General features: G+C 48.5%; 1 protein-coding gene and 2 pseudogenes across 1 annotated transcript; all 3 read right to left on the bottom strand.

Moving 5' to 3' along the window:
• Positions 1-353: 353 nt before the first annotated feature.
• HAAO (3-hydroxyanthranilate 3,4-dioxygenase) lies at positions 354-14,474 on the bottom strand. The gene is made up of 10 exons (XM_053589077.1): positions 14,318-14,474; positions 11,089-11,167; positions 6,698-6,781; positions 6,363-6,469; positions 3,412-3,501; positions 3,089-3,132; positions 2,556-2,701; positions 1,315-1,383; positions 1,053-1,135; positions 354-952 (listed from the first exon to the last, which is right to left on the bottom strand). Exons 1-10 carry the CDS (start codon positions 14,395-14,397, stop codon positions 874-876), a joined length of 861 nt encoding a protein of 286 aa, XP_053445052.1. The 5' UTR covers positions 14,398-14,474; the 3' UTR covers positions 354-873.
• Positions 14,475-22,923: 8,449 nt separating this feature from the next.
• Positions 22,924-24,990, bottom strand: LOC128583875 (phospholipid-transporting ATPase IG-like; annotated as a pseudogene).
• Positions 24,991-25,016: 26 nt separating this feature from the next.
• Positions 25,017-26,337, bottom strand: LOC128583876 (keratin, type I cytoskeletal 18-like; annotated as a pseudogene).
• Positions 26,338-26,563: the final 226 nt, after the last annotated feature.

A 26,563-nucleotide genomic window follows, 5' to 3' on the forward strand; every position in this document is an offset into this window, starting at 1 on the left:
CTGCTTCCAAGCTCCTGTCACAGCTAAGTAGCCCCCGCCAACCCACTGCTCCCAGTGGTTATCTGTAGGTGAGGGGGAGCTGTATTTTTATGTATTTCTATGTTTTTTGGTTTTTTTGCAGTGTTTGGCCAGGGCTGGGTTTGAACCTGTCACCTCCGCTTTATGGGGCCAGCACCCTACTCCTTTGAGCCACAGGTGCCGCCCTATTTCTATGTTTTCTATAGTTAGCATAGATTACTTCTGCTATTGGGGGGAAAAAATCAACAGATGCTGTTTTTTAAAGGTTAAGTAAAAAATAGTAAATGGGAATAGAGAAAAGAGGCAGAGAGATGTTATCAGCTGTCTCTGTAGGACCAGATACAGGAGCATATGTGGATTGGGTCACACACAGTGACGATGCCCATCCACACTCAACAATAGACCCTGGGGCCCAACACCCCAGACACACCACACAGTCACAGGGGAACATCCGGGGTGGCCACCGATGGCAGTCTGTGTGCGAGCAGACCCACAGGGGTTCATTCTCAGGGAGCTTTTATTGAGGCCCTTTTTAGTGGAGGCAAGTGCCGCACTGAGCCTGTGGGGACAGAGGGCTGGAGCAGCTGCTGGGCCACAGGGAGCAGACCACCTGGTGGGACCGGGCACAGTGGACTGAGGCTGTTAGAGGAGAAGAGAGCCACCAGTCCCCAGGAGGCCGGCATCTGGGCTGAAAATAGCAGAAGGATGGATGACAGTGATGTCCAGGGCCTGGCAAGGGGGACCTTGTGCTGTGCACAGAGAAGCGGCAGGGCTGAGGAGAGTTATCTGGTAGTCAGGGTGCTCTAGGTGGTGCCCAGGTATGCCCATGGCTGCCGCAGGCCCACAGCAAGAGGGTCACTCCAGGGGCTTCTTGTGGGCAGGGTCCTGGGTCACAGACAGGGCCACAGAGCCTGGTGCTCGCTCCCAGGCATACCTGTGCAGACACAGACGAGCCAGACAAGGTGGGCTCTGAGGATCCCAGGGAAAGGAAGGTGGGCCCACATTGGGGGAAGTCCTCCCTAGGGTGCACTCACGAAGTCCCAGCTGGCACCAGGAGGCTGTCATCAGGGGTCAGGCTCAGATGCTGTCCCTCCATTGTCACCACGGAGGAGCCCTCCTGAGAAAGAGGGGCAGGAGAATCAATGGAGGCAGCTGGACCTCCACACCTGTTTAATGTGTCCCGGGGCATTCCTTGGCAAGGAGGCCCAGGGAGCCAGTCCCACAGGGGCATCCAAGGCCCAGGACAGTCTGATCTCCTTGGAGATTATGCCACCCTGTTCCAGGGACCCCACTTGCCAGCTGCCACAGCCACACATCCACATCCTGTCTCAGGCCTTTGCTGCTGCCTTGTCCGTGGGCGAGCACCTGGTGGGACAGGAAAATTTCTGGTGCTTCTTGCCCCACATGACAGACAGTCTGGACCTGGTCTCCAGATACTAGGCCTGCATGGGGCAGGAGCAGATCTCATAATAGCCCCAGTCAACACAAGGGCATGCAGAGGAAGGCTCCTGTCTGCATGTTAACTCGGGACGGCACCTGGTTGTTCACATACACATGCACATGCACCTGTCATCCCCCTGATGCATGCTCACATGAAGGCATGCCCACCAGAGCACAGAGGGACACACTTGCATCAGCTTCCTAGAGGTGCCTGCCTCCTGTCTGTGAGACGTGACAAGTTTGGCCTCAGGAGAGGGAGGAACAAGGAGAGCTTGGCTGAGGCCTCTCTGGCATGCATCAGCCTGGGAGCCTGTAGCTGCTCTATGGGGTGTGCGCCTGCTGGCCCAGAGTGGGAGCCAGTGGGTCTTAGGGTAAATTGAAGCAGGTAGGAGCAGGGATATGAAGGGGTGGGATGCAGGGCCCTGTGGCCAGTGCTGGCTGAGGGATGCTATATGTTGGGTAGAAGGGACTTCATGATGTGCCTGCTCTGTACCCAAAGGCAATAGGCCAGGCCTTTAAGGGAGGCCTATATCTATGAACATCCCTCCACGGGCTGACTAATTCAAACTGCACCAGGTGGGCCAAACTGTATGAGTAAAGCACAAATGAACACCAGCTTCCTCCTCCCGAGCCCTCCGCATCCTGCCCCCACACTCTGTACCAATTGAGCTTTTTGAAACACCACTTGGGCCTCATCATTCTGCTGCTTCAACCCTTGGATGGAGCCCTGTTGTCTCTAGGGCAGGTCCTCTCCCTTTGCCCAGCCCAGCAGCCCACTTTACCCAACCCTCACTCCCAAATAACTCTCTCCCTTCTGGCTTCTAAGGCTGTGACTAGTCAGAGGCTCAGGAATTCCTAGCAATGGGGAAACTACAGACTCAGAAAGCTATCAGTGGATGGGGCAACCCCATACTCTGAGAGCAAAGAAGGATTGCTTGGGACCACATGGCCTCCTTGGACTTCCACTCATAGCAAAGCTAGGGAGGAAACAGGAAGGCCTATGCTCACTTGTGCATGCCTGTGTGTCTGTGAGATTAGTTCCTATTTTCTGGGGCTGTTGCTGGATGGATGCCCTAGGTGGCCCATAGCCACATTACCTTGGTCTCATAGGTGTCCCCAAACGGGCTGAGGGGTGTACCCATCTGCAGCTCCCTGCGGTGGCCATCCAGCCAGGCCTCCAGGGACATGGGCTCCATGATGGATCGTGGGTTCAGAGGGAATGGTGGCTCCTTGGGCAACTGGTCTGTACCGCAACAGGGCTACGGTCAGTGTCCCCGGGGCCCAGCCCCAGTGGGCCCAGTTCCTAGGGGACCCAGCTCTCTTTCTTTTTTTTTGTGGCCTGGGCTAGGTTTGAACCCACCACCTCCAGCATATGGGATGGGCGCCCTACTCCTTGAGCCACAGGCGCTGCCCGGGACCCAGCTCTCAAAGCATTGGAATAGCCTTTGCATCCAGCTCAATGACCAAGCAGCCATGTGTGTCACATGGGGTACCATTTGGTGCCATCTTCTCAATATCCTGACTACTGGAGAGAGTATTTAAAACAGACTCCTTGGTACTCTGGGCCAAGATGCATCCTACTCTGGGAAAGGAGGGAGGGGGAGGGAAAGGTGGTTCCCAGGGGTCTCACCAGGGATGGGCTTTCCTGTTCTATACTGCTCAGAGTTGAAGAACCTGCAGGGACAAGCAGTGGGGAGAAGTGGTGAGCATTCCCACTGGAGTGGCAGTGAGGCACACACACACACACACACACACACACACACCACATTCACACTCTTGGGTGCAGGGCCCTTGCATACAACTTGTTTATCTGCCATCCTTTCCCTCCCAGCTCCATGGAGCAGCCCCTCTCCCCTCCCCAGGGGTCTCTCCAGCCCTGCTCCCCCCACCCCGGCACTGGGAGGGGAGGCTCTCTCGAGCCCCAGGACAGCAGGGGTAGGGCTGGAGGCTCACTCCTGGATGATGGGGATCAACTGCGTGCCAAGGTCCTTGCAGTGGAACCACTTCTCAAACAGGACATCCACAGTGTCCCCCACGTAGTACCTGCCAGAGTAGAGGACAAGCAACCCTGCTTCCCATCTGGGTGGCTTCAGGGCAAGCTCACTTGGGCCTGGCTCTGCAGAGTCAGTGCTCCATCACTTGCCCCTGGTCTTCCATACAAGGGCCCCCAAAGTGGGAGGGCTGTTACACACAACACTCGCACAGGTCTTTCGGCTCCCAAACCAGGCCATTCACAGAGCACATAGAACACTGAGTTCAGAGAACAGTGGTTTCACAGCTCAGGGGTTTCACAGCCTGTAAAGGCAGAAGCAGGCTAGACTCAAGATAGCCTGCTTCAGACAGCATGTAATCCCAGTGTCTTTGTTTTTTCCAGAGAGAAAGCTGAGGCTAAGCCTGCAACTAGGGCCAGCAGCTGGATACTCTGATAGGCTATGGTACTCTAGGTCAGAGGACACAGAAACTCAGAAGCAAACATGTGGAAGATTTCCCTCACATAAGGGGGTCTTCTCCTTTTAGGGTCATGATTGCCTTTGAGAAATGAAGCAAAGCTTTGGACCTTTTCTCTGGGGGAGGGCCCCAGGCATGGAGGCATAGCTCCGATACATCTCAGCTCCTCTCCTGGCCTGAGGAGTACCTGGCAGACTGGGCTGTGCCCCAGGCCCATGTGCCTGCAGCACATGGCAGGTGCCAGGAACATCTGTTAGATGAATGCCTGATCTCAGAGCCAGGCTAGTGCTCTTCAGCCCCTACCAGAAAAAGGAATCTGCACCTCTGATGGGAGTTGGCTTACAAACACAGTGCATACACCCACCTGTCGGCCTGAATTCTATCTTGGGATGGAGCTTCATAACTGGACTGCAATACCCTCCAGGAATTGCCTTCAGAATGGTATTTTAATGTTGAATTCCTGGCTTTTATTAAAGGTCAAAAGCAGCCAGGTGAAATCCGTTATTGAATTTGCTGTAAAATGTTATTGAGGGCACCATCCTCTCCATCAAAGACTCCCTATATAAATCCCCTTGCAAGAAATTTCTTTTAGAATTTAAGGCCAGGTCTCACCTAATGTGCACAATGTAAGGGTCAAGAGCTCAACCACAACTTGAACTAAACCTAAGAAATGCAGGGTGGCGCCTGTGGCTCAAGGAGTAGGGCGCCAGTCCCATATGCTGGAGGTGGCGGGTTCAAACCCAGCCCTGGCCAAAAAACCAAAAAAAAAAAAAGAGAGAGAAAAGAAGTTTAAAAAAAAAAAAAGAAAGAAATGCAAACAACGTAACATAATCATTCATACCCTCATATCAATCTGAAATTTAAAAAAATTTAAAGCCAGGTATATGTCCCTACAACAGACTATTTTGTAGTAGATTATTATATAGTCATTGTGTTTTCTGCAAAGATTTAATAGTATGAAAAATACTCATGAATTTAAGTAAAAAAAGTAACTCACAGCTATGCATTCAGTAAGACCCACTGTTGTCAGGTATAGGTAAGCATAGAAAAAAGACAAGATAGAAGTTTAGGAGCATCATCAGGTTTAATTGGTGGCATGACAATTCTTTTTCATTTTCCCTTTGCTATTATTTTGTTTCCTTGACATATAATTCACATACCATAAAATTTACCCTTTTAGTGATAAATAATTTTAATTTTGGTGAGTTTGCATCCCTATGCTTTTCCAGATGTTGAGAATAAACATATATGGTTCCAGTAATTAGAAAAAGAAAGCATTTTTAAAATACCTACATAACAGAAAATGTGAGCCAAAGTATCCTGATCTAGTAACTTTATGGAAAACTTAAATTTTCTTTTCTTTTCTTTTGTTTTTTATTTTGAGACAGAGTCTCACTTTGTCACCCTTGGTAGAGTGCTGTGGCATCATAGCTTACAGCAACCTCAAACTCTTGGGTTTAAGCGATTCTCGTGCCTCAGTCTCCTGAGTAGCTGGGACTACAGGCAGGCCACAAAGCCCGGCTAATTTTAGAGACGGGGGTCTCGCTCTTTCTCAGGCTGGTCTGGAACCTGTGAGCTCATGCAATCCACTCACCTTAGTCTCTAGGAGTGCTAGGATTACATGTGGAGCCATCACACCTGGCCCCAAACTTAAATTTTCTAAATTAAAAAAAAAAACACAAAAAGTCTAGCTTTTGGAAAAATCTCTGTTCCTCTGAGGTATAGGCCGCTTGCTCTTTACAGAGAATAATAATCAGGTGACTTGTCAGAACTAGATGGGAACCGCGGCTAGAGAACCCGTGTCTACGTGGGGCCTGTGTTGCTTCACGCTCCTCTCTAAGTTTGTACTGTGCTGGCCTAACTCCATGTTTCTCCGTAATGCAGAGCTACCAAGTGCAGCTCTAGCGGTTTAACATCTCTATGTGCAGTTTCTTCGTCTGTAAAGTGCAGACGATAACAGTACCTACCCTGCGGGATAGTTGGGAGCATTAAATGGATGAATACACACAAAGCCCTGAGCCAAGTGCCTGGCACAAAGCGACGTCTATCCAGACGTCAGTGCCTGTTGTGGAATGAGCTGGAGTATAGAAGTCAAGGGAGGTGCTGGCTGAGACTCTAAACCGGGGAGAAGCAGCAGCTGGGGCAGGGGGATCCCACCTTGGCACCCCTCTCCCTCACTTTCTGCATCCTGCCCCTCCCAGCAGGCCTCCCGCAGAAAGCACAGGTGATTCCAGCCAGCAGGTCATCGGGCTGAGTGGGGTCCCAGGGCGCCCCAGAGAACAGAACCCACTGTACCCTGTCCCTCCCCATCAGCCAGTAAATGCAGGATCTGTATCTCCTCCACTGCGAAGCCCTCCCACCCTCCACCCTCTCTGTGGCCCTCTCCAGGATCCTTGCTGGTGTGGTTTGGAATTGCTCCCTGCTGCTGTAGCTCCCCACCCACAGGGCGCACTTACCTGAGCCCATCTAGCTCGGTTTCCAGCCGCTTCCGCTCAATCACCAGTCCCATGGTGTTGGCAAACCTTTGCGGGGAGTGGGGCACCCTGGCTGGCAGGAGGAATATCTACAGTGGTGGAGACAAGGTGCCCGGCAAGAAACCTCAGTACCCAGCATCCCATGGGGCACTGCTTGTCCACCCTGTCGGGCTATGCTGAGAACTGGGCATCCTAGAGGAGGAAGTGCCCGAGGACAGCAGGAAAGGCAGGGAGGATAAGACCTCAGATAGGGGCAGGCCCTGTGCACAGGGTGGGTTCCAGCTTCATCTCTCCGGTCCCCTGGGGTCCCGCCTCACCTCTCCTTGCCGAATGACTACATCCCGGTGTTTCCCTCGCTCCAGGACACGGAGAACCATGTCCCCCTCCAGCTGGTAAAACACCTGTAGGACAGTGAAGCGGCTTAGACCCTCCCCACTCCCCCATGTAGGTCTTTGGCCACTGCCCAGGCCCCAACTTCTATCTAAGAAACCTCAGGAACTTTCTGAAGGCCTGGAAGTTTATGAGCAGCTCCAGCACTCCTGTCCTGAGGCCCCTGCCTGCCTGACGCATGCCACCAACGAGAGTGCTGGGAACATACACAGGGATCACATCTTGAACACACAAGTGCTGATCTAAGTGCCCAGGATGCCCCAGGGCTTGGAGGCAGGAGCCAGATGAGATAGATGCTCACTGGAGAATTCAGGACCCAGCAGCCAGGTAAGGGGAAACACCAATTTACTGTGTGCCAGTGACCGTGCCAAGCACTTTCCTATCAGAAACCTTCAAAACAATTTCCAAGGCTATTGTTAGTCACATTCTGCAGAAGAGAATGAAGGAAAACTGAGCCACAGAGGGTAAAGCTACTCGCCCAAGATCACACAGCTTAGTCTTGGAGCTATAGCTTGGGCTCCAGTCTGTGTGTGGTTCTGGAGCCTGTGTTGGTTCCTCTGGCCAGGGTGACACCCTGGCACGGGGAAGGGCAGCGGAGGTCGCAGTATAAATGGTGGACTTGATGATCCCGGCGGCCTGGGGAGGTCTGGGGGATATGGGGGAAGGGAGCACATCCTTCCTTCACTCTCCAGGGGGCTTCTACTCCTTAATTCCTATTCCATCCAAGGTTCCTAATTAACGTGTTTTCTGAGATCACCTTATGGAATTGGGAGGAGGCGGAGAAGGCAGACACATTTTTCTCATCACTGGTCACACACTGCACAGTGTTAAAAACCCCAGCCGAATGTTGAAGGGTTGTTATTCACGGCTTTTAAAGAGAAATCAAGCTGAGCTCAAGGAAACCAGAGAAATGTGGCTCTGCAGTCTGCATGAGGCACAGACTGACGCGACCCCTGTGAGGGGCAATTTGCAGCCAGGAAGCATCTTGACAGCTCACACCCCACAGGGGCTGTAGGCTTTCTTAGGATGCAGGGCCTTCAGGGCTAAAACCAGGGAAGTTCTGGGTGAATCAAGGCAGCTGGTTACTGTACAACACTGACCCAGTAACTCTGTCTCAAGAATGTGACCTCAGTTAATGAGAAATGTCCTTACATACAAGGCAGTTTTATTGCAGTGCTTAGTTAAAAGCCCACGGCTTAGGCTGGGTGCAGTGGCTCACGTACCTCTAATCCTCGCACTCTGGGAGGCTGAGGCAGGTGGATTGCCTGTGCTCAGGAACTTGAGACCAGCCTGAGCAAGAGTGAGATCTCTTCTCTACTAAAAAATAGAAAAACTAGCTGGGCATGGTGGCGGGCACCTATAGTCCCAGCTATTTGGGAGGCTGAGGCAGGAGGATCACTTGATCCCAAGAGTTTAAGGTTGTAATGAGCCATGGCATTCTACCCAGGGTGACGGAGTGAGATTGTCTCAAAAAAAAAAAAAAAAGCCCATGGCTCTGCCAGGTTGCTGTGTGCACTTGGTCAATTCAGTTAGCCTTTCTGAGCCTCAGTTTCCTCATCTGTAAAAATGACAGGATGTTGCGGTACACATATGTACTCAGCACATAGTAAGCATTCGATAAACCTCTACCTATTAATAGTGATGATAGGAATAACAAAAATGCTAATAATAATATGGGAAATGCAAATATTTGATGGTTGATTCAAAATATGAAACATTATACAGCCATTAAATACTATGGTTTTGAATAACTTAACAAAATAGGAAAAAGGAAAATGGTAAAGTTATGTTAAGGAAAGATTAAAAACTATACTCAGCTGGGTTTTCATTATGCAGTGTGCATGTGTGAACAGCAGCATGGTTCCTCGACCCCACTCCCCCACCCCCGGGGTGAGATTAGGAACGGAGTAAACACTTTTCTTTTTATATTTCTCATGTTTTCTATAATGAACGGTATTTACCTTCATTGTTAAAAATAACCAATAAACATTATGGTTCCTTATAGGGAACAATTCAGTGTGCTCCCTCTCCCTTCCAGGAGTGTGTGTGTGTGTTTAGTGAGTATGAATCTGGGATCCTTTCATGGTGGGCGAAGAGAGGAGGGGCCCACAGAGTTCTGGGGAGGGGGCCATAGCCCTTAGGCTCTGCAAACATCAGGGAAAGTTGGGAGGGGGAGTCTGAGTGATCTCTGGGCCAGATTCAAACCTTTCTGGGCATGCTACAAGGTATTAGCCACCATCAAACACAAATATAAGAAGGAAGCAGAAGGGTGGCGCCCGTGGCTCAGTGAGTAGGGCACCAGCCCCATATACGGAGGGTGGTGGGTTCAAACCTGGCCCTGGCCAAACTGCAACAACAACAACAACAAAAATAGCCAGGCATTGTGGAGGGAGCCTGTAGTCCCAGTCCTAACTACTCGGGAGGCTGAGGCAAGACAATCGCTTAAGCCCAAGAGTTGGAGGTTGCTGTGAGCTGTGATGCCACACACAGCACTCTACCAAGGGCGACAAAGTGAGACTCTGTCTCAAATAAAAAAAAAAAGAAGGAAGTAGAATGCCCTATGGGGTGGGGCAGGCCTGGCCAGGGGCTGAGGTAGAGATCACTGAACAGCAGAAAATCACAGAGCAGCTGTGGGCAATTCAAAAGGAATTATTCTGTTTGGAAGCCTGGGGCTAGCTAGAAGATTACTTGCAGGCTCAAGAAGATATTGGATAGAATCCGGCTTCCTCCTTGACCTGGAAAGGCCATTCAGACAGGCAGGTGGAGAGGTGATGGGGGACAGAGGCCAGGACATCAACCAGGAGAATTTGGCTCAGTAAGAGGCATGATTTGAACCCAGGTTTCAGTTGGGTGAGGACAGGTGGGGCAGGGAGGATACTGACTCTCCACCCTGAGGCTGCCCAGGGCCTGTGGTAAGTATTACACTCACTCTGCACAACCTGACTGAGGCTGGGACCCAGCTGACACCCAGACACCTGAGAGTCCCTCCAGAGGGAGCATCCCGAGCAGGCCAGTCCTCATCTCTCAGCCACAAGCTGAGTTGGGGCACATTCAGCTGGGCCCTCAGTGGGTGCTCATCCCCCGTGCGCAGCCTGGAGAGACTTCCAGATGGGACACAGCAGAGGTGGCAGGGGGTAAAGGAGGGGTGGGGGGGAAAGGAAGCCCAGAGAGATGGCCCGGAGACTAGGGCTGAAAGAAGGTGCAAGCCTCTGGAAGGAGAGCTGGCTGTGGCCAACAGGCAAACACTCCAGCAGCTGTGTCTCCCCACTGTGGACACTTCAAATCTGCCCCTGTTTTCTCTTTGTGGTTTTGGATTTTCCTATTGATTTTTTTCCACAGAGGAAAATAGTCTCCAGTGAGGTGTGTTTAAGAGAAGGGGGTGGCTGGGAGAGGTGTGGGCCCTGGAGGTGTGAGAGGTGAGGGCGTGGTGGGCTCTGCCCAACCTGGGAGCACCTAGAGCCCCTCCACCAGCCTGCGCTGCCCTGAGCACCCTGCACACACACTGGGTGCCCAGAGAATACCTCTTGAATGAGCCACTCCCCCAAACTTGCTGCAGCCGCACCGTGGCAAGGAGTCTGCTGAGCCAGGTAGGCTCTGGATCTTGAACCCACAGAATCAGAGATCCCCAAGATGACAGGACCCATCTATTACTGACCCTTTTCCACCAGAAGGTCTGTCTGTGTCTTTCCTTAGGGGCTCACCTTTCTCTTTTAATTTTACTTTTGTTTATTTACTTTTGGGTGGGTAAGAAGAGAAACACAAGTCAAAATTCAAGGTACAAAAGGGTATTCAGTGCAACACCCTTTCACCTGCCTCCCCCACAGCTCCTAGCAACTCACACCTTCTGCAGCCTCCACTTAAGGAGGGAACCACACAGCCCCAACCTCTCCCTCAGCCCCAGGCCCTCACCCACGCCCACCTCCTTGTTCCTCCTCCCGCCTCCCCTCCCCGCCTCCCCTTTCCCATTCCCCCAACAGCCTGGAAAACAGGAGAGGCAACTGTCCAGAGAACCTGCTTGGGTCTCATTTTGGAGGTTCATGTGCATGTCAGGTTTAGGGGAGGAGACCAGGGGACCTGAGCACGGATAACCCCTCTATCTACCCAGGTGAGGATGCCACTAGACCCTGTCTCACCAGCAGGAGCTGGGCTACTCCCTGGGGCTCCCTGGCAGAGAGGCTGGCTCTAAGGTGTCGCTGAGGGCCCATCATCTGAGGCAGAAGTGCCCCCTTCACCCACCATGTGTCTACCCCTCTCCAGCCCATAATCTCTAGCCCTGGTGTGAGAAATGCCCCTCCTGGGGGGCTGCCTGCAAGCTCACCTCTTCACCCTCCTCGATGTGGTAGTCCTTCCTGCTGTTGGGACCCCCGACGAACATGATTTTGAGCTGTTTCTGGTGCCTGCAGTGGACGAGAGGGAGAAGTCCTGAGCTGTGTCTTAGGAGGAGAGGAAAGGGGCCTGGGGGGCTGGAAGCGAGTCTGAGTACCCCCAGGAGAAGGAGCAGGGCTGTGTCTGTGTCACTGTCCCTGTTCCCCCGACTCTTATGCCAGCACATACCTGGGCGCACCTAAGTGTGTGTGTGTCTGGGATTATGTGTGTGTGTGCATGGGTGTGTAGGTCTCTCTTTGTGTGTCCCCCACCTCCTCTGACTCAGCAAGAGGCACAGCCTGGTGGTGGATCTATCCTTACATCAACCTCTGGGCTGTGCTCGAGATGTCTCATGATAGGATGTGCTGGAGCTGGAGGCTGAGACCATGACAGCATAGAGGCTGCCTGTATTGATGACGACAGTGTGGGACGGCAGGGGAGGGGTTGTGGGGGATCTGAGCACTCAAACCTAGATTGGTGAGTCCTTGCTGACTGTCTTCTCCGGTGGGATGTTTTTCAGCATAGGATGGGGGCATGGAACTAGAAGGGAAGCTATGATCTCTTCCCTTTCCTTTCTGGGAGGCTGAGCCCAGTAAGCAAGAAACAACTTCCAGCATGCCCTGGTATTTTTTGTTTGTTGTCTTTTTTGAGACAGAGTGTCACTCTGTTGCCCTTGGTAGAATGCTGTGGTGTCACAGCTCACAGCAACCTCTAACTCTTGGGCTCAAGTGATTCTCTTGCCTCAGCCTCCCAAGTAGCTGGGACTACAGGTACCTGCCACAACCCCCCGGCTATTTTTTTTGTTGCAGTTCTTTAGCTAGCCCAGGCTGGGTTCGAGCCTGCCACCTTTGGTGTATGTGGCTGGTGCCGTAACCACTGTGCTACAGGCACCGAGCTTATTTTTTAAGAGATGGCGGTCTCCCTGTGTTGCCCAGCCTGGCCCAGAACTCCTGGGCTCAAATGATCCTCCCATCTCTGCCTCCTGAGTAGTTGGAATCACAGGCACACCATTATGCCCAGTTTATGAGTTTAAATAAATTAAAAGTTGCATAGAGCTACAAGGAGTGGGGAAAAGCTGTGAGGTACTTGGCTGAGAGGCAGGGTGCAGACTGGATGCACTGGGGGTCTTGGTGGTGATCAGGTCGTCTTGGGGAGTGATGGTGAGAAGTCTGCATTAGGCGCAGGATTAGCCAAGGAGTTTGGTCTTGGCCTGAAGGGTGGCATGGAGCCTCAAAAGTCTTTTTTTTTTTAGTCAACTTCACTGAGATGTAATGCAGGTACATATGGAAAATCCTGGAACAAGTTCTTTCAAAAACTGTTTCAACCAACCAGTCGGAATGCATTAGCCAGGAGTCACTCCTCTGCCCAAGCCCCTCTAGCAGCTTCTCATGGTGGGTGGGTGGGGGAGTTATGGGCTGAATTGTGTCCCTCCTTCCCAAATTCATAGGTTGAAGTTCTAACTCTCAGTACTGTAGAATGTGATCGTATTTGGAAACAGGATCCTGGAGATGTAATCAGCTGAGTTAGAATGAGGTTATGCTGGCGTAGAGTGGGCCCCAGTCTTCTGTGACTGCTGTTCTCTTAGAGGGGAATATGGACTCAGACATGTGAACAGGAAGAAGGCCTTGAGTTGGTAGTAGAGATCAGCATGATCAGTAGAAGGAACACTAGCAAGGCCAGCAAACCCTCAGAAGCTGGGGGACAGGCCTGGGACAGAGTGTCCACACAGCTCTAGCGAACAACCCCCAGGCACAACACCAGAGCCCTTTCTCTGCCCTGCGGCCTGCCTGTCTGCCTGTTTGCCTCCACTCCCTGCTTGTTGATACTTATTTGCTGCCTTCTCCCACCAGACGTCAGTTCCAAAAGGAAGTGGATTTTGTTAGTTTCCTCCTTTATCCTCAGTGTCCAGAATAGTGTGTAGTAGGTGCTCAGTGAACATCTGTTGAATAAATAAAAGAAGGTCCTGGAGCTGACCAGATGGCATCAGAACAGTGGCTGTGAGCTGGAGAGGAGCAGATGGAGGTGAGAGACCATCAGGAGAAGGAATCGGCGGACTAAGAATGAGACTGCAGACAGGGACACGGTGGGGAAAGGAGGCACAGGATGGTAGAGTGGGAGGTGACGGCAGTGGTAGAGGAGATCTCAGGAGAGATACTGTTAGCCATGGAAGTATTGCACCGTGACCAAGAGCAGGTGTGGACTTTGTGGTCACACCGTTCCACAGGCTTGCGTCTGGAGTCTGCCCCATACTAGCTCTGTGACAGTGGGAAAGCTGCTGATTAACATCTTACTGCATGGGGATACTGTGAGAATCACAGGTGGAGAGGTAGGGTGGAAAGACTATGCAAAAACATAGGGGCTCTAACACAGTTGTCCTTGGAGGCTGGGAGAGGTGGCCAATTTCCCAGAATTCTTGGGAAAATTGGAGGGAGGTGGAGTGGAAAGCGGTGGGGGCTGGGGTGGGGGGAGGGAAATGGCTCAGGACTCTGACCAGAATCCTGGCCTGACAAAGTGTTAGCCATTGCAGCTGTCTAGTTTGAGGTGCCACCCCACTGGCCATGTCCTGTGGGCACAGCAAACATGGGGAACGTGAGCCTGCATCTGGGGGCCACATGAAACCCAGCCATGGAGCTGAGGGAAGGGGAGGGAGGTGATGGGGTCCCGGGTAGGGCCTGGTATGGGTGCTTGCAAAGAGAGATCCCAGAAAGAAAAATAAATCAAGATCCTCCCAAAGAAGCTGGTCCTCTGAGTTCCCCTTTGCTTACAGCTTCCTGGACAGGGTTGGGGTGTATGATTTGGCTGTCCCCAGACCTAGATTCTACTGTAATTCTGGGGCATTGAAAAGCACCCTCCCCAAACTTACTTTTACTAAGGGGTAAGGAGCTGGTTGGGGGCTGGATAACTGTTTCTCAGCCCCGAAGGGAGGGGTCCGTCCTGCCATCTCATGTCCCACCACTTCAGAGTCACCTCAGCCTTCCTCAGAAGGCAAAGCCACAGTGCTCAACTCGAGTCACCAGAAAGAGGAACTGACCGAGGATGGAGGAACCGAACAGTCTGTTGTCATCCTCGCCCGCAGACACCATGAGAGTGAGCATCTGGGCAGAGGACCAAGAGCAGGAGAGAAGGATGCAGATGGCGGAGGAGAGGACAGGTGGGGAGCAGTGGGGGTGTCTGGGACTCACATGAGCTTGTTGCAGACCGGGGGCACGAAACAGGCCCGGTTCTCCTCCACCCACGTCCGCACCGGCACAGGCCGCTGCATGGCCGGCGGGGAGCCTCTTCTGCCTTCTGGTGGCCGAGTCGTCCCCGCCAGGTGGTTGAAGGCCCGCGGCCCCGCCCCGCCGCCTGCGGGCCGCCCCATTAATCCGCATCCGTAGTTTCAAAGGGCGGAGCAACCCCCCACCCCCCTCGGCACCGCGGTGGCTGTCGTGGGGCCCTGAGCTTCCGCCCCTCTCGGACTTTGACCAGACCTGGCCCTTGCCCTCGGGGGATCCGGCGGCCTGCGCCCCCCGCTTCTCCAGGGCCGGAGCTCAGCCTTCCCGCCGCCCTGTCCACTCCACCAGCGTCCCGGGGAAGCCCTGCACACCGCACCGAGGTGGGAGCCGGACACAGGGTGCAGGCCCTTCCTGGTCACTTGTGCCCGGGGAACCAAGGGACGCGCTCCATAATACGGCAGTGGAGAAAACGCGGGTTTGGAAACCGGAGTGCCTGAGTATATGCTGCTGGCACTGGATTAAAGCCTCAGTTTTCTCATCTGGAAAATGGGGATGACAGCATAGTCACTCAGGGCTGCCGTGCGCGTGGAACGAAAAGATGTCCAGCGGCTGCCACAGGCCCTGATTAATGTTAGTGTCCTCTGCTTTCACAGAGGACAGAGGACAGAGGTCCGGGCAGAGGCCCCACACGTATTGAGTGCAGCTGGCTCTGCTCTTTCTTGCGAGAGAAGCAGTTGTGGGCTCAGGGCTGCGGGAGCGAGCCCGCGGTGCAAAGCAGGGAGGGCGGAGCCAACCCCCAGGGGGACACTACGCTTAGCACCGACGTGGTAGGGGACACAGCCGAGGTGTCTGGATTGTTCTGAGCTCTTTACACGTCTTAGGAACATGGCTCACATGCAACTGAGGCAGACAAGGACCTCAACGTCCTAGTCCTCAGGAATCTCGGTGGGGGGGGGGCGTGGAGTGAGCAAACTGCAGATGATTACAGCCCCGCAAGAGGGGCTCTAACGCAGTTATCCTTGGGGGCTGGGTCCTGAGTGTGCAGGACTCAGAATTTTTAGGAAAATTGGAAGGAGGTGGAGTGGGGAGTGGTAGGTGGGGGTGGGAGAAGGAAAATGGCCCAGGGCTCTGACACCGGAATCCTGGCTACAGAGTTGAAGAAACTCTACCCTCCTCCAACTCCTGCCCTTCCAGCTGGCTGGGCCCTCTCCCTGCAGCCTGGCTGGGCTGGCTTTCTCAGCATTTCAGACATATTGACTTCCCTGGTGCAAGCCAAGGTCAAAACCCAGACACATCCCAAGCAGGATTCCCACCCAGCTCAGTGGGACTCTCTTATTTCCTCCCTGCCTCCCACTTGTTTTTTCTTTTCTCTCTCCTTTTTAAAAAAATGTATTTATTTAGAACATTTTAGCTGAGCATTTCTTCCTAGAATATTGTTTAGCACTCACACCACCGTCTTTATTCTTCCCAACGACAAATAACCAGAGGAGATGTTAACCATGACACATGCGATATCAAAGATCTATGATGTGTTAGGTTTGCTTTGGATGTTTGTTAAATGGAGAGATGGTGGGTGGGTGGGTGAAGGCATGAATGAATTCACACTAAAAGGAAAAATAATGATTTCAGCCCGACAGATGTTCTATTACATAGTACAAAGGAAAAATGATAGTTACCCTGGATTTTATTGATGTAGTCAAATAACATGAATAATTGGGGCCACAAGTAGAATTTGGGGGGTCTGAATTATCCAGATTAAACCTATACATAGGCTAATCTACTGCTGTGTAATCACTACCCCAAATATGCCCTCTGGTTTGTGCTGTGGAGATAAAGTACCACCTCTGGTCTGCTCGGTTGGCAAGACTAGCTTGGGTGTTGGATATACCACTTGGGATTAGTTCAGGGAATAAACAGTTCCCATTTGATCTGTGTGTTCTGGCATTGTTGAATCTGAGCCATCTGGAATCCCTCTGGGTAGTGACCCTCAGGCCCCTCTGGTTTCTGGAGCTTAGGGCCCACCTTTCTCTTCTGCATGCAGAAGCTCGTTCACACCACAGACTCAGAGGCAAACTACATCGACCCTAGGATCTCAGCTTAATACCCGTCCTGCTTGCTGATGTCCTGCTCTGGCGTCCCCTGGACAGTGTGTGCATGCCCAGACACTGAGACCAGGAGATGCTTCTAGGCTTGGGTGAACCTGGCTGGTGACAACTATCTGATCCTTTAATTCTCCAATACCTAAACTAGTTGCTCCAACCAATCCCCTTCCCAGCCTACCTTGGTCTATCTTTGTCTGTCTCTGACTCCCAGTCTCTCTCACTTCCCCACCCTTTCATAAATTCAGCAGATATTGAAGAACAAAGAACTTGATGAGAATAAAAGGCCAGATTATGAACTGTACTGGTCATTTGGAAATCTAGGCTCTGGCTCTGCTGTCCCTTTAATTTGAATTATTTACAGGTCTGTTTAAAATTTTCTAGACATATGTTGGTGTTTTATTTGGCTATTTTTTTGGTTTTGTTTTTCTTTTTTCTTTTTTTTTGTGGTTTTTGGCCAAGGCTAGGTTTGAACCCACCACCTCCAGCATATGGGACCGGCGCCCTATCCCTTTGAGCCAGAGGCACCGCCCGGTTTTGTTTTTCATTTTCTAGTTTTATTACATTGTGGTGAAGGCGCTAAGGAAATTTCACTCCAAAATATGATTCCTTGGCATAAAGAATATTTTGAATTAAAAAGCCATTCGTGATCAGAAAGCACTGGCCTCTCTCCTATAAAACCTGAGTAACCTGATTTAGAATCAGAAGAGGCTGCTGACTTCCTTATTGCACAGGAATAGACCTGGCCCTAAGGTCTTTTGAAGCCTGTCTCTCAGGTTCATCCACAACGGGCGTCCTCAAACTGCAGCCCACGGGCCACATGAAGCAGTGTGAATTGTATTTGTTCCCATTTTGTTTTTTACTTCAAAATAAGATATGTACAGTGTGCATAGGAATTTGTTCATAGTTTTTTTTTTAAACTATAGTCCAGCCCTCCAACGGTCTGAGGGACCAGGGAATTGGCCCCCTGTTTAAAAAGTTTGAGGACCCCTGATCTACAATTCAGTTTGTTTCCACCCATCTACCTTCATCCCCTCTAGCAACCACTTGCTACACTGCTACAGGTATACTTTCCACACTCTCTCCCCTCCCTTCTAAAAGGCATCTTTAAAGGTCACTGACCATCAGGGAGACTTTGGGTAATCATTCTTGTGATTCCCCCCATGTGCACGGTATTTGAAATTAAACCTTTCTTTTATTAATCTACCACAATTGTGAGTTGATCTTTCAGCGAACCAACCAAAAAGAGAAGGACCGTGATTTCCTACAGTGGCAAGAGAATTATGGTCTGTGTTGTATTATTTGGGGATAAGGAGATTTTAATTTTTGCAGCTTAGTCTATGGTCAAGTTTTGTGAATGTGTTTTCTCTGCTTAGAATGCTGTTCTAAAGGTCAAGCTATTGTGTTACTCTGGTAGTCTTGATCCATTTTTTTTTGCAGTTTTTGGTGGGGCCGGGCTTGAACCCGCCACACCCAGTATATGGGGCTGGCACCCTATTCCTTGAGCCACAGGCGCCGCCTGATCCTTTTTTTTTTTTTTTTGAGACAGAGCCTCAAGCTGTTGCCCTGGATAGAGTACTGTAGCATCACAGCTCACAGCAACCTCCAACTCCTGGGCTCAAGCAATTCTCCTGCCTCCGCCTCCCAAGTAGCTGGGACTATAGGCGTCTGCCACAACACCCGGCTATTTTTTGGTTGCAGCTGTCATTGCTGTTTGGCGGGCCAGGCTGGATTCGAATCTGCCAGCTCAGGTGTATGTGGCTGGTGCCTTAGCTGCTACAGCCACAGGCACCCAGCCCTGATCCTTTTTTTTTTTTTTTTAAGTGGTTAATATTTTGGTTTCTAAGAGAGGTCCGTTTAATTCTTTTTTTTTTTTTTTGGCCGGGGCTGGGTTTGAACCCGCCACCTCCGGCATATGGGACTGGCGCCCTACTCCTTGAGCCACAGGCGCCACCCCGTTTAATTCTAATATTGGAATTTGGGGAGTCGATTTCTCTTTAAACTTTAACAGATTTAGCTTTACATATTTCAAATCTATGTTATTAGGTGAAAACATTTTCATAATTATTTTATTTTCTTGGCATAGTGTTTTTTTAATCACTAAGACATTTTGCCTCTTAGTTTCTTTTCACCTTGACTTCAACTTTGGTATTAATATTGCTACACATGCTTTGTGTGTTAGTATTTCCTAGATATGTTAAATTGACTTTTTAAAAAAGTCACAAAAACTCCTTCCCTCTCTGAATCTATACTCCTTGCAGGGTGACTTTGCCACTCTTCCATTAAGAGATGGAGTCTTTCCTAAGAAGAATGTGTTTCAACTCCATTTACACCACATAGGAGAAAAACTCAACTCAAGTTGAGGGGGGACAAGAGAGGGAGGAGAAGGGAGGAAGGGAGCACTGGTGTGCTCCCATTAATGGACACAATACAGGGGTGTATGGCACACCTTTTGGGTGCAGGAAACAACTACAAGAGGGACTCTACCTAGCAGATTCAAATATTGTGATCTGGTTGTTTATACCCTCACGTTAATCTGAAATTAAAAAAAAAAAAGACAGTGAGTCTTTTTTCCCCATCTTTTGAATCACTGCTGGCATTGTGACTGGCTTTGAATACGAAAGGCAGCATGACTTGGGACATCTAAGTCTAGTCCTCATCAGGTCTTGCCGCTGCTGATGTCGTCACCTGGAACACTGCTGCCACCATGTGCAGAAGGCTGCTCTAACAGCGTTGAAGATGAGAGAGCATAGAGAGCAGGACTGCCCAACAGCCGCACCAGCGTGGACGGCGTCTTGGAGGACTGGAGCTGCACCAGAGATCCTGGGAGACCGGCAGGCCTGCCCAATTGTCTCGGTTGTTACTTTAAGTAATTCAATTTGGGGGATGGGTCATTATACTACAGTGGATAACAGACACATGTGTATACATATGCCCATAACCTCTGTGTAATTTTATTTTATTTTATTTATTTATTTTGGAGACAGAGCCTCAAGTTGTCGTCCTGAGTAAAGTGCTGTGGCATCACAGCTCACAGCAACCTCCAACTCCTGGGCTTAAGCGATTCTCTTGCCTCAGCCTCCCAAGTAGCTGGGACTACAGGCGCCCGCCACAATGCATGGCTATTTTTTCGTTGTAGTTGTCACTGTTGTTTGGCAGGCCTGGGCTGGATTTGAACCCACAGCTCTGGTGTATGTGGCTGACACCTTAGCTGCTTGAGGTACAGGTGCCAAGCCTGTAATTTTATTTTAGATTTGTGTGTACAGCTTTCACGAATGGCATATAGCTGGAGTTTTAAAAAATCCAAACTGAGGGCGGCGCCTGTGGCTCAGTCGGTAGGGCGCCGGCCCCATATGCTGAGGGTGGCGGGTTCAAACCCGGCCCCGGCTGAACTGCAACCAAAAAATAGCTGGGTGTTGTGGCAGGCACCTGTAGTCCCAGCTACTCGGGAGGCCGAGGCAAGAGAATCGCTTAAGCCCAGGAGTTGGAGGTTGCTGTGAGCTGTGTGAGGCCACGGCACTCTACCGAGGGCAATAAAGTGAGACTCTGTCTCTACAAAAAAAAAAAAAAAAAAAATCCAAACTGATAGCTTGTAGTATCTAATGGGTGGACTCAAACCTTCCATATTTATTTAATTAATGATACTTAAATAAATTTGTACTTATTCTGACATCTTATAAAATTTTTGGTATTCTAGTCCCCATCTGTGTTAGTTTCTTGCAACTGCCATAAGAAATGACCACCAATTCAGGGGCTTAAAATAATGCAAATTTATCATCTTACAGTTCTGGAGGTGAGAAGTCTGAATAGGTCTTATGAGCTAAAATCAAGGTATTTTCAAAGCTGCATTAACTCCAGGGGCCCTAGGAAAGAGTGTTTGCTTGCCTTTTCTACCTTCTAGACGTCACCTGCAGTCCTTGGCTCAGGCTGCCTTCCTTCTTCATTAAGACCCATCATTTCCTCCTCTGCTTTTGGTTTGTTGTTGCATTTCCTCTCTGACCCTCCAACCTCCTTCTTTCCCTTATAAGAGTCTGTGTGATTACACTGGACCCCCCAGGTAATCCAAGATGAACCTTTCCCCTCAGACTCCTTAATTTAATCACACCTGCAGAATTCTCCTTTGTTATGTAAAGTAATATAGTCACAGATTCTAGGGATTAGGACATGGAGATTTTTGGCAGGGGTGGATGGGGAGAGGGTATTCAGTTGGCCACACATCCTTTCTCTTTGTCTCATCTTTTTTTGTTGTTTTTTCCCCTCTTTCCTAATCTATCAAAATGCTCATGACTGCAAGTAACAGAGGCCCCAGTTAGACAACAGTTTAACCAACAGAAAGTTTAAAGCAGGGGTCCTTAAACTGTGGCCTGCGGGCCACATGAGGCGGTGTGATTGTGTTTGTTCGTTTTGTTTTTGACTTCAAAATAAGATATGTGCAGCGTGCATAGGAATTTGTGCATTTTTTTTCCCATCATATCATACCAAAGTTTATTGATTATATCAAACAAAATCTCTGTAATGAAAAAGGCAAGTTGCATTCATAAAAGATGGCATTCATATTCATTTTAGAAAGCAACAACATAGATGTAAAAAATTGCTTAAGTGAAAAATGTAATATTGCAGTCTTGTTTTGCAAGCTGAAAAATGACTTTGTCAACATTTGCATAAAATCTGCACATTTATATACTGCATGTTATTAAAAAATTCCATCACTAAATTATATGAATTTTTGCAAGTTTAGGCTTACATTTATACTGTTGCTGGTGTTTATGTGGTAGGTATGGAATGAACGTTTTCAGTTTAGTAGGTAACATCCTCATGGACAACAGTGGTGAAGATTACAAGGACATTTTGCCAGATCAAAATTATTCAAATTATGGGCGTATTACCTCCTTCTCTGTCATAAGTAGAATGGTTAGATTGTAGTGCTTAGGAATAGTGAATGGCTTATTTCAAGTTTTCATCTGCTAACCTCATAGCTGATTTTTAGCTGTTTGATAAAATCTCTTTCACAAAGGAAAGCCAGGTCCCTCTCAAGGATTTAGTCCCTGCTATGACATAACATTGCCATTCTGAATTTGAGCTGCAGGGTAGTGTAATATGCAGCTGAGGCATAATTCCAAACCCCCCTCATCCTTCTTTCTGTAGGAAGTTTTATATGCAACTAGTTAAATGTTTACTATCCTAGATATTCTGATTATGTCAACTCCCCCATGGTTCTGAATTAAATAAACTTATTGTGGCTCTCTTGTTTGTATTCACAGTTGCTACGGTTCTTTTGTAAAACAATAACAATATAGCTATTAACAACTATAAGACAAGAACAACAACAACAAAATATCAAAAGCTTTCCTGGGTTAGACATTTTAGCTCTTTGGAATAGGCAAAGAATATAAAGCTGTTTTCAGCAGCTTATCTCAAATACAGGCTACCAGAACAGGGCACACTTAAGTAAGCTGTGACACGCAGAAATAATACTGATAGGTGAGAATAAACGAATAATCAAAAAGGATCAGAAATGACAGAATAGTTTCTGATAGCTTAAATTATGTCTTTTCTAGGATTTAAGAAAAATCACACCTAAACATTAACACAAAATATATGTGGAAGAATCAAGTGTGCCATATGGACTATATAAATATAGTGATACAGATTGAACTCCAACACTTTTCCAAATCAAGGTACAATATAAACATTAATAATAGTACAGGTACAGGCATGCCAGAAAGACAAACACAGATGAAAACTGATATGAAAATATTTTTTAAAGGCCATTTCAATCTAGCAGTCAAATGTGGTCATTATATCCAAAAAAGAAAAGATATTTCACATTTGTTTTTAAGTGAACTCATCAGAAGGCTAAAGCCTCCTTTTAGTTCAACAAGTTTCAGACTTTACCAACATCGATGTCATGGTTTAACATTAAACCATTGCCCTGGCCAAGTTATTTATGAAAGACAACAACATTCATGTTCACAGAGTCATGGCTCTACAGGCTGAACAACCATTTGGAAACAACCATCTTAATCCCTCCTCTTCCCAAATTGGCAAGTTTTAAAAAAGTGCTGCATATATCTGTTTGATCCACTGATAAGATTTATCCTTGTGTATATTCAAGTATTCCTTACATATGTTTGAAAAAATAATTTAAGATGATCATTCATCAGGAATGAGAAATGTTCCAAACAGCCCATTTCTTCTGCCAGGCAAAAAAAGTAATGTTAGCAAAATCTATTCATTCTCATTGTATAACTTCTACTTTATACTACTATATTTAAATCCATTCACAAAGTTATGGGTTAAAAGAGTACCCACTTAGTAGTTATATTAATCTATTGAAAGAATTATAAGTATTCTTGCTTCAACTTTCATATAATTCTTAACTTACAGCTTTGGCCATAAAGGCTACTTACAACAATGGTAAATAGTTATGGGAATCACTTGGTATTTCAATGAACATTTATTCTGAACCCTAGACATGAGAGTGATTTAGTTTGTTGCATATCGAGTATCCTGAGATGATAACTTTTGTAGTTTTCTTCATGCTTTCTTTTTTAGCTGTAACCACTGTTAATATGCTTGTAGGATAACAACATAGGCAGTTCAACATTCGGGTTCCTGGCACTTCTTCAACATTCTTTAATACTCTCAGGAGACTCTCAGGGAAAAGGCTGATAAATATGAGAAGAATTATGGCCAACCACATGGATACAGAAGACAGCATTTGAGCAAATACAAAATACATTCTCTGTTGCTTGAGAAAAGGCCAAATAATTCCTCCCCAGAAGAATGAGAAAAATACACAAAAGGCTAAAGAACCCCAAATCACAAAGTGATTTATCATGTCCAGAAACAAGTGTCCAAGGCGAGCTTCAGAGTTACAGTGAATACTAAGACTATAAAAACAATGGTTCCAACGTCCAGTTTCCATATACCTTTCCATTTTCTTCTAGGGATGTAATCTGAAAAAGAAAATAAGTCCCAGAGAAGAACACTGTCCCTTCAAAGGCAGCCAGAAATGTCCAATATAAGAAGGGTCCCAACTGCAACATGGCATTGCCAGAAATTTTCATATATAATCGGGGGTCTGAGGTCAGAGTCTCAATGTTGATGTGCTGTTCCAGTAAACTATAGGCCAAGATGGGCAGGGATGTGAAGCAAATATTGTACATTGTAAGATAAGCAGCATCATAAAGTGGCTGTTGTGAGAATCCACAGAAGAACTGGTACAAAAATTGTGGCAAAATGAAACAAAGGTTCTTATAGAAGGAATACTGTACAAGGTGTTCTATTCTCACATAATATAGATGTCCATGAGCCAATAGCAGTTTCTTTAAATGTTTAAACTTTGGAACAGAATAATCGCTATTCCTGGCTGCTTGGCGACCTTCTTTGCCTTTAATACCTATTCCCTTGGGATTCCAAGATCATACTAACATCATTGGCAGCATCACCTATCAACAGAGTTATTGGGCTACCTTTCAAATTCTTCACCATTCTGACGATCTGGGCTTTCTGTAATGGTGCCATCCGGCAGCAGAGCACTGCAGTACACGTCATACAAATTGGTAGGAAAGTATTTTTATAATTGTTTGAACTAGAATCTTGGCTAGAATTTAGTATGAGTGACAACATGGAGCCATCAATGATTAATCCATATTCCTGATGTTCTGTCCATGCTTTTTTAAGGCTTCTGGTATTTTTAGGGAATTCATGCAGCAACTTTTTCCGATATTCAATCAACAATTCATGTAATCAATCGTCTTTCTATTCACTTTCTTCAATAGTTTTTGTGGTCAGTTCCAAGAGTTCAGTGTTGGTTTGGAAAAGGCGACAGGCATAACATGCGGATATGGCTGTCTCCATCTTGTCCCCAGTAAGCACCCAGACTTTCAGGCCTGCGGCATGTAGAGCTTCAATGGTCTCTGCAGCTTCATCTTGTAGCTTGTCTTCCACTGCAGTGGCTCCAATTAAATTCATGTTTGTCTCAATTTCATCAATGATCTTTTCCATTTTTTCTTCTCTGTCTTGTAAGGCCATTTTTGCCTCCAAGAGCTGTCTGTTAATTGTTTCATAATCATCTGGAGCAATTTCTTTGAAGGCCACACAGAGTGTCTGATACCCCTCCATTCCATTACGTTCCACATGGACTTTAGTTAATTCAATTTCATGATTTTGCACCCTGGGGAAAACTGCTGAGTCTGCTCCTTTACAAAATAGAAGTATGTCTCCTTCTTGAGTCTTCACAATTACACTCATGCGTCGGCGAACGGAATCAAAGTTTAAGATGTGAAGAAGTTCATACTCTTCTATTTCTTTTCTTTGGTTCTCTATTCTCATTTGTCCATTCTGATTTCCTAAAAATGTGAACCCGTACTTTTTAGCTCCTTTCACCAAAGCTATTTCATCTGGTGAAGAGGAGATATAAGTTAATTCAGCTGATTCTGTAGCTGCATCAACAGCATCATTCGTTTTAATTTCTACTGTATGACATAAGCACAAGGCATGCAGAAAGAGTTCTTCTCGATTCTTTTTTATTTTTTTCCAGTGACCTCTGAACTCTTTATTGGTATAAGGGCACGCCACTCTACTGCCTCAGTGTCTCAGAACTTTGGTGTCATTGGTCTCAGACACCACTTTGCCGTCCACTATCCTGCACGTGGTGGTCTTTTGGATGGTTTGCATGGAGTTGCTGCTGTCCAGGGCATCACGGAGGTTGAAGTCCTCCCTGTCTTCCAGCAGGTGGCAGTAGGTAGTGATCTCAGCCTCTAGCTTGACCTTGATGTTCAGTAGTGCCTCATACTCCTGGGCCTGGCGCTGCCCCTCTGCCCGGGTCTGTGGCAGCTCTGACTCCAAATGCAGCAGGACCCAACTAAGTTGCTCCATCTGCATGGTGTAGCAGGCCTCCACCTCCCTCAGGCTGTCCTCCAACCTGGACTTCTGATTTCTCATGGAGTCCAGTTCGATCTCCAAGGACTGTACTGTACACATCAGCTCTGGGAGCATTGTCTTAGCAGCTCCGACCTCAGCAAACCGTGAGGTGACCACTGAGGTGCTCTCCTCCATCTGCTGGGACCAGGTCTTGACCTGGTTCTTCGTGGTTCTTCTGAGCCAGTTCGTCATACCGGGTCCACGTGTCTGCCATGATCTTGCTCAGGTCCTGGGATTTGGGAGCATCTACCTCCACAGTCAACCCAGAGCTGGCAATCTGGGCTCGTAGGACTTTTACTTCCTCCTCGTGGTTCTTCTTCACGAAGAGCAGCTCCTCCTTGAGAGCCTCAATCTCTGACTCCAGCTGCAGTCGAGTGACATTGGTGTCATCAATGACCTTGCAGAGTCCATGGATGTCGCTCTCCACAGATTGGCACATGGCCAGTTCTGTCTCATACTTGACTCTAAAGTCATCAGCAGCAAGACGGGCATTGTCAATCTGCAGAATGATGCGGGCATTGTCCACAGAATTTGCAAAGATCTGAGCCTCAGGTCCTCGAGGGTCTTGAAGTAATGAGCACAGTCTCTGACCTGGGGCCCTGTCTTCTCCAGGTGTTCCCGGATTTTGCTCTCCAGCCTCCGATTATCGGTCTCCAGGTTCCTCACTCTGTCCAGGTAGGAGGCCAGGCGGTCATTCAGTTCTTGCATGGTCTCCTTCTCAGTCTGGATGCCCCCTATTCCTGCTAGACCCCCAGCCATCCCCGTGGCCAGGCCCCCGGACTCCCAGCCGCCCTGGAAGCTGGTGGAGCAGGACATGGAGATCCGGGAGCCCAAGCCCCTGGTGCCTGCATAGGCGCTGGCTGCTCTGCTGGCGGGCCGGACACTGTAGCTGGGCGCCTGGACTGAGCCCAGGGACTGGTAATTGCTGGAGAAAGTAGTGGAACAAGTAGTGAAGGACATGATGTCTGAAGAGGAAAGAACAAAACTCAGGCGAGCTGGTGTTCTTCTCGATTCTTATCTGCTTTGTCAAAATATGTTAAAGGTCCATCAGTTTGAGATAATCCATCAATCTCTTCAGTTCCACCTTTATATTTGTGTCCATCTATACAGCATTCAATGAATTCCATGCTGTTTTCAGTGAGTGTTCCAGTTTTATCTGTAAATACATAATCCACCTGACCAAGTT

This window comes from Nycticebus coucang, chromosome 4 (assembly GCF_027406575.1).
Source record: "Nycticebus coucang isolate mNycCou1 chromosome 4, mNycCou1.pri, whole genome shotgun sequence".
NCBI classification, from domain to species: Eukaryota; Metazoa; Chordata; class Mammalia; order Primates; family Lorisidae; genus Nycticebus; species Nycticebus coucang.

What these genes read in the sequence shown, in the direction of transcription:
- HAAO (XM_053589077.1), bottom strand. Translation starts at nt 14,397, where the DNA reads ATGCAGCGGCCTGTGCCGGTGCGGACGTGGGTGGAGGAGAACCGGGCC. An exon ending in TAGTCATTCGGCAAGGAGAG is followed by an intron (nt 6,470 to 6,697) that starts GTGAGGCGGGAC and finishes CCACCACTGTAG; the next exon opens with ATATTCCTCCTGCCAGCCAG. An exon ending in ATGTGTGGCTGTGGCAGCTG is followed by an intron (nt 1,136 to 1,314) that starts GCAAGTGGGGTC and finishes CCTCTTTCTCAG; the next exon opens with GAGGGCTCCTCCGTGGTGAC.